At 61.0% G+C, this 6,904-nt stretch overlaps 1 protein-coding gene across 4 annotated transcripts in view; it reads left to right on the top strand.

Moving 5' to 3' along the window:
• The window catches only part of IMPDH1 (inosine monophosphate dehydrogenase 1), a 16,044-nt gene extending 9,601 nt beyond the window's left edge, over positions 1-6,443 (top strand). For 2 of the 4 annotated variants that reach the window (XM_025865655.2, XM_025865654.2), the window contains exons 8-15: positions 816-1,015; positions 1,637-1,727; positions 1,985-2,080; positions 3,398-3,541; positions 3,649-3,793; positions 4,090-4,233; positions 4,363-4,446; positions 5,687-6,443. In XM_025865655.2, the coding sequence (XP_025721440.1) occupies positions 816-1,015; positions 1,637-1,727; positions 1,985-2,080; positions 3,398-3,541; positions 3,649-3,793; positions 4,090-4,233; positions 4,363-4,446; positions 5,687-5,708 (926 nt within the window). In that variant the 3' untranslated portion in view covers positions 5,709-6,443. Of the gene's footprint in view, positions 1-815; positions 1,016-1,636; positions 1,728-1,984; positions 2,081-3,397; positions 3,542-3,648; positions 3,794-4,089; positions 4,234-4,362; positions 4,447-5,042; positions 5,083-5,686 lie in introns of those variants that run through there. The other 2 variants (XM_073899163.1, XM_073899162.1) reach the window with 1 other exon arrangement.
• Positions 6,444-6,904: the final 461 nt, after the last annotated feature.

Here is a 6,904-nt window from a genome sequence, read left to right as displayed (position 1 = left end):
GAGTGGGCAGAAAGCCCAAGGCCCCCCAGTCTGGCTCCCAGTACCCCAGGCCCGCTGTTCCTTTGGAGCATTGTAGACGGTCCCAACAACCAGACTGGCTGGGCCTTAGGGAAGCTTTGAATAATCCCAGGTTGGAGCATGAATCCTGAGATCCTTTTCCTGGCTTAGGAAAACCTGTCCCTTATTCAGCCTCTTCACACTGTGTCTCCGCATAAAGCTCGTCCTGTGAAATGCTCATCACAAAAAAGTCTGAAAGGTGCTGCTTTCTATCTCCCGTATCCCTTTAAAAGATTGTATGTCAGCTGATTAAAGGCCCTGAGAAATCCTGCAGTTAAGTTTATTTGACATTGGGGCTGCTGACACAATATTCATTAGGTCCCTATGGGAGACACTGGGCAATGCCTTCCTGGCTCATACTGGATTGTTTTCTGGGGATGGTATTGGAGAGGGTACGTGTTCCTCTCTGCAAGACAGCCTCACATTTGTGCCTTGGCTAGGAGTTTTCAGCCACTGTGGCCTGTGGCCTAGCAGGTGAAAGGCTGCCAGTGCTCGGGGTCCACCCACCCAGCCTGGTTGGGCCGCAGGGCAGGAAGAGCTCTGGAACCCACTTGGCTAGGAGTTTTCTTTGCTTCCTGTTCCTTGGGAAGGGGGCCAGATCCCTAGGAGCATTTCCTGGGTGGGTGCTGTCACCTAGTGGCTGGTCTGGGTACTTCAGTAGAATCTCTGGCCTGGTCTGTTCCTTCCTTACCATCCCCGACTCCCACTCCAGCCCCAAGACGCCTGCTCCTTCACCTAACCTCTGCACTCCTCATCAGGGAAGCTGCCCATTGTCAACGATTGTGATGAGCTGGTGGCCATCATTGCCCGCACTGACCTGAAGAAGAACAGGGATTATCCTCTGGCCTCCAAGGATTCCCACAAGCAGCTGCTGTGTGGGGCGGCTGTGGGCAGCCGTGAGGATGACAAATACCGCCTGGACCTGCTCACCCAGGCAGGCGCCGATGTCATAGTGCTGGTATGGGCACTGCCCCCGGGCACAGTGGTTCAGGAGAGCCGAAGCTTACCGAGACCGGGGTTTGCCTCTAATGCAGCCTGAAATCGGAATTAGGAGGGTCACTGGTACTCTGACAGCTCAGAGCAAACTGGGGGCCACTTGGAGGGCCCTCCGCACCCTAATACTTAGAGCTCACATTCTTTGAGAACCCCCTGCTTGCCAGGTCCTGCACTAAGACCTTTATGTGGATGAACTCATTTGATCCTCACCACAGCTCCCTGAGGTTCAATACCACACCCACCTGTCAGATGAAGAAACCAGGGTGGACAAAATTCAGTAATTTCATCTGGTAGTGAGTTGGTGGGAACAGGCTATGGCCCCAGGCAACACCTCCCTGCGGTGAGGACTGGTCCATACAGTGGGTATGACGGGGCTTTGTCTGCTCTGAGACCATAAACTAGTGGTGCTCAACCTTCAAGACTCAGTCTGCTGAGAGCTGTCAAGTGTTTTCCCAGGGGGGAAAAAAAAGAGCTCTCTCAACATTTTTCATACAGTTTCAGGAGTTTGTCCGCTATGATTCCCCTCCCCCCGTGAGGACTGTTAGCCATCGAAGCTTGAGCTTTCCTGTCCCCCTTCTCACAGGACTCCTCCCAAGGGAACTCCGTGTATCAGATCGCCATGGTGCACTACATTAAGCAGAAATACCCCCACCTCCAGGTGATTGGGGGGAATGGTGAGTGCAGGGTCCCCCGTCAGCCCCCCGCCCTTGCTCTCTCACTGCGTAACTTTTCCTCTGTCCTTCAGCATCCCTAGGTGATGGCATTGCCCCTGCATGGGGGCAGAGGGCTGAATGAACGGGCTTGGTCCCTGGGGGTTGGGGGGGCCAGACTGGGGTTCCAGGCAGCCCCAGGGTAAGGCAAGGGTATCCCATACTCACACCGTTCCTCTTTCCCCGCTCCTCCAAACCCTCCTCCCCACCCCACCCCCCAGTGGTGACAGCAGCTCAGGCGAAGAATCTGATTGATGCTGGTGTGGACGGGCTGCGTGTGGGCATGGGCTGTGGCTCCATCTGTATCACCCAAGAAGGTAGGTGTCAGGAGAGCGATGCCAACAGGAATGTCCTGCTGGCCCTCCCCAGGCTCTGGGGCCCCGCTCTTGTCCCACAGATGCATGCCGAGTGCGTGCTGTGCCAGGCCCCTTCCCAGGATGGGGGGCTCAGGGGGGACCTGGGCTCAGACTCTGTCTATCTGGCCCAGTGACTTGGGGGAGGCTGGTGTAAGATAAGGTTACTGGGAGTTTTGGGAGTGTGCCAGCCTGCTTCTCGGATTCTGGTCAAGAAGGCCTGATCTGGAAGCCCAAGGCCGGTGTGACTACTTCTCTGAGGGGCTCCTTGGAAGCCCACTCAGGGTTGGGATAAGCTTTGTGACAAGGCAGATACTTAAGACGTGGAGATAGCATGTCCCTGAATGTGTAAGGACATACAGCCTTACTACTGTGCGGCGATAGTGGGGGAGGGGGTCCACTCTGTCACAAAGCCCGTTTACGGGGCGCGCTCCTGACCATGAAGTGGGGAGTGTGAGACCCTGATGTGTGTCCCCGTGTGCTTGAAGGGTGCTCCCTGGAGGCTGGTGTCTGACTTGTGGGTCCTGGCCTGGCCTGAGGGGATGTATCTGGCCCCTTGGGTGAGGGTCATTTCTCCACAACACCGAGTGACCCGTTTGGTCTTGTCTGCCCGAAACGTCTCCTCCTTTTGGTCTTCAGAGCCTCTGCTAAGCCTTCGCCTTAGCTGACCACCATGGTAAATGTGGGCCTTCACTCGGCGACTCGACAAATATTAATCGAGCGCCTATTGTGCGTCAGGCCCCGTTCTAACTCTTGGGATGCAATAGGGACAAAACCAACCGCAGGTACTTCCCGAGAGGGCCTCTTCTCTACTTTACCCAGCTTCACCTCCGTCCCGAGCTAAGTGCTAGTTCCTTAGACTTCCCACTTAAAACCTCATACTTTAAAGACCTTGGACAGTTAAACTCAGAGGAATGCACACCAGTATCCCAAAGGAGGCTGTGAGTACCTCACCCCGGGAACAGGCTTTGCAAATGAGAGAGGTTGAGAGACGCTGAGCTTGGGGACCCCCCCCCAGCCCCAAGCCCACCGGTCTGGGGGTGGGGGCGCTGTACTCTGAAGGCCGTCAGAATCCTGCATGGTGCTGTTCTGGGTGGAGTGGGCCAGGTCCCTGGAGTGCCGTCGCCCCTAGTGTCCTTTGCTGCCACCTACCTTGTGCCTCAGCAATACCGTCCAGCCTTGTCCCTTCTCCCAAGCGGAGGTGGGGGCACATGGAGAAAGGGGCCTCTACCTGGTTCTTGTGTTGCCGTTGGCACCTCTGACTGGTGTGCCCTCCCGCAGTGATGGCGTGTGGTCGGCCCCAGGGCACCGCCGTGTACAAGGTGGCCGAGTACGCCCGGCGCTTTGGGGTGCCAGTCGTCGCTGATGGTGGCATCCAGACCGTGGGGCATGTGGTCAAGGCCTTGGCCCTGGGAGCCTCGACAGGTGAGGGGGTCTGCTGGGGACTGGGCAGGCTGGTGGGGGGCTGGGAGCTGGGCAAGGGCAGTAGGAGGTCTGTGGGGCTAGAGGCACTGACCCCTCAACCACTACAGTGATGATGGGCTCCCTGCTCGCCGCCACCACGGAGGCTCCCGGCGAGTACTTCTTCTCGGATGGGGTGAGGCTCAAGAAGTACCGGGGCATGGGCTCCTTGGATGCAATGGAGAAGTGCAGCGGCAGCCAGAAACGATACTTCAGGTGCCCTGCTTCGGAACCCCGGCCCCAGGCAGATGAGCCCGCAGCCCTCCAGCGTCCAGACCGCCCGTGACTTCCCCGTGTGGTGCCCAATCTCCATATTACTGTTCTGGAACCCGAGGCACAGGGTGAAAGTAGTGGACCTGGGATAGTACCTGGGCCATCTGACCCGGAACCCAGGGAGTGGCTGCTTTGGGGGGCCTTCTGGGTGGTATCCCCTCTGCTGGTACCCTCAGGAGGTGGGGTGGGCTCCCCTGAGCCGTGGGCCGCTTGGCTCAGTCTCTTTGCCCTCCATGCAGTGAGGGGGATAAGGTGAAGATCGCACAGGGCGTCTCGGGCTCCATCCAGGACAAAGGCTCCATTCAGAAGTTCGTGCCCTACCTCATAGCAGGTATCCAACATGGCTGCCAGGATATCGGTGCCCGTAGCCTGTCTGTCCTGCGGTGAGTGCTGTGACTGGGCGGAGGGGGGGCGGGGGGAAGGGGCCTGGGAGGCTCCTGGCTCCTGCCTGCTTCCTGTCTTCCTTTCTCTGTCCTTGGTGTCCCTGATGCGCTCCACCTACCTGCCTGCAGGTCCATGATGTACTCAGGAGAGCTCAAGTTTGAGAAGCGGACCATGTCGGCTCAGATCGAGGGTGGTGTCCATGGCCTGCACTCGTAAGTGTGGTGGCCTCCTCGCCCCAGCTGGCTGGCACCGGGTCGGGCAGGTGGGGCCGTGGTTCAGAGGCCAAGCTGAGGTTTCAGGGAACCCGTGGACCATCTGCTCCAGGGATGGATGCTGCTGCAGGATGACCCCATCAACCTGTCCTACAGGGCCTAGCCCACCCTTGACCCCTGTCCTTTAGCCCAGCCCCCCCCCCGCCCCCGCCCCGTGCAGGCAGGCCCCTCCCCTCCCCTCCCCTCGGGCATCTCCCCGAGCAGGGCATGGGAGATGTGGCCGCTGGCCCCTCCTGGGCTCCCAGTCCCTTGCTTGCTCAGAAGCTTGGTGGCTGGTGGCAGGGGCTGGTGGCGCTGGGCTCGTGCTGGTGGCAGCATCAGGCAGGCAGGCGGAGGCCGGGGGCACGAGCCCCCTGGCGGGGAGAAGGGCAGAGAGGCAGACGCCAGGGCCGGCGCTGGGGCGGCCGTGGGCGGGGGCAGTGCTAGTCGGCAGCCGTGGTTGCAGAGGCATGCGTCCCCGCCCCGGTCGAGAGGGCCCGCCCCCGGGCGTCGGCGGGCGTCTAACCTGTGTCTCTTTCTGCCCCACCCTCCCATAGCTATACCTTTCTGCCGTGTAAGTAACCGCGCTGCCCGGGCCAAGCGTAGAGTAGAGCAGGGGCAGTCTGGGTGGGACCTGGGCTGGGGGCGGGGGCCCTCGGGTCGGGGGCGGCACTGGGGGGTAATCAGGGGACATGGACCCTAGGACCGGCACCGAGCTGGGGGCAGCCAACCGGGGCCCCTCCGCCAGCGGAAACAGCCCCCGCTGGGGTGCAGACACATGTCCCTGACCACAGGCCTGAGGTTGCCCTGTCTTGGACTGGACCCAACGACCACAAGGGGCCTAGGCCACTGTGTGTGCAGGGGTGGGGTGGAGGCGGGGCCGCAGAGGTGCAGCTTGGTCTGAGCTTGCTCTAGGAGGACGGACTGTCTTCTTTAGCTGAGTCTCCATCCCCAGCATTGAGGACAGTCTACTCAGCTGTGGCTGTGGCCAGAAGGAGCATGGCTGTCTCTGGACCTGGCATGGTTCTTTCAGGAGCCTTGGCCTGGGGAACACAGAGGCACAAGGCCTGCTCTTTCCCGCCCCCCCCCGGCCCCCCATGTGGGGGTGCCCTGGCAGCCCAAGGCCTAATGGCAAGGGGATCTGGGAAAGGAGCAGGGTCCAGACACCCACTCTTGGCTTCCCTTTGCCTTGTCCCCACAGTTACGAGAAGCGGCTGTACTGAGGATGGTGGTGGAAGCCGGGGCAGTGGAGGGGGTGCGCCCCAGGGTGCCCCTTTGAGCACCGCCTCCCTCCATAACTGAGTGGTCCATAGATTTGCACTATGGATTCCCCAGCTCCTTTCCAGGGAGAGAGGAGGGGAGCCCCCGAGGGTCTGCGGCACACCTTGGCCATCCCCTGCAGAGTCAGGACTGCTCCTAGGGCTCGGCTGCCCTGGGGGTCCCCCCGGGCTCCCCCTCCTTCAGTCCCTCTGAGCCTAGCCAGCCTGGGCTCTCAGGCCCTGTGCCTGCCTCAGGTCTCTCTCGCTGCAGCCTGCTCCGGCCTGGCGCCCACCCCTGGGGCAGGTGGCCCCTCCTGGCTTCCGTAGGGCACCTCCTTCCCCAACCCCCACCCCGGAAATGGTGCTCTCCTGGCCCTGCCTCTGGCCCCTTCCTGGGCTGCTGCCCCCTCAGCCGTGTGGCACTTCTGGGCTCCTGACCTAGGCCAGAGGGAGGTCTCTGCCCCCTTCCCCTGGCCCTAGGCTACCCAGGCCCGGCTCCTCAGGCCACTCCCCCCGTCCCTGGCCCTGGGGAGGAGGCTGCCCATCATTCCTGACTCACCATCGTCCCCAGGTGTACCATTCCTGCCCTCTCCTCTCAGCTGCAGTCGAAGGCTTTAACTTTGCACACTTTGGGGTCACAGTTGCGTCATTGTATATTAAATAATCTGAATAAATCAAGAGGTCTCAATACCTCTGCCATCCTGTCTCTGCCCCGTGTCCACTGGGCAGTTGGCCCCTATCCTGGTGGTGAGCTGGAGCCCCGAGCCCCTATCAGAGCTGGGCTGGGGGTGGGGGTGGGGCACCAGGCCCAGCCTCCCCAGGAAGGTGAGGAGGGCATTGTAGGACTCTAGCGGGGTACCGGCACAAGTGGGCCATATGGTGGGGGAGGGGTCTCCCAGGCCTGTGCCCTCACCGGCATATGCTCCTGCTGCCCGTGGCCAGTAGCCCATGCTGGCAGACGGTGTGGCAGAGGGGCCTCCGAGGCTGTAGAAGACGAGCGTCGGGAGCCTCACTAGTAGCTGCCCGCAAGTCCCCACTGCAGCCTCGTGACACCAAACGGTGCAGCCTGGACACAGGCGGGAGTAGAGCATGGCTGTGGCCCTGACCTGCAGCCTCATCAGCGGAGACCTGTGTGTGGGTACCAGGGAGAGGGGGTGCTC

The sequence above is a fragment of the Callorhinus ursinus genome, unplaced genomic scaffold (genome assembly GCF_003265705.2).
Source record: "Callorhinus ursinus isolate GAN/ISIS: 27379988/994484 unplaced genomic scaffold, GSC_fseal_2.0 scaffold12, whole genome shotgun sequence".
Taxonomy (NCBI): domain Eukaryota; kingdom Metazoa; phylum Chordata; class Mammalia; order Carnivora; family Otariidae; genus Callorhinus; species Callorhinus ursinus.
This window is presented reverse-complemented; position numbering and strand designations above follow the sequence as displayed.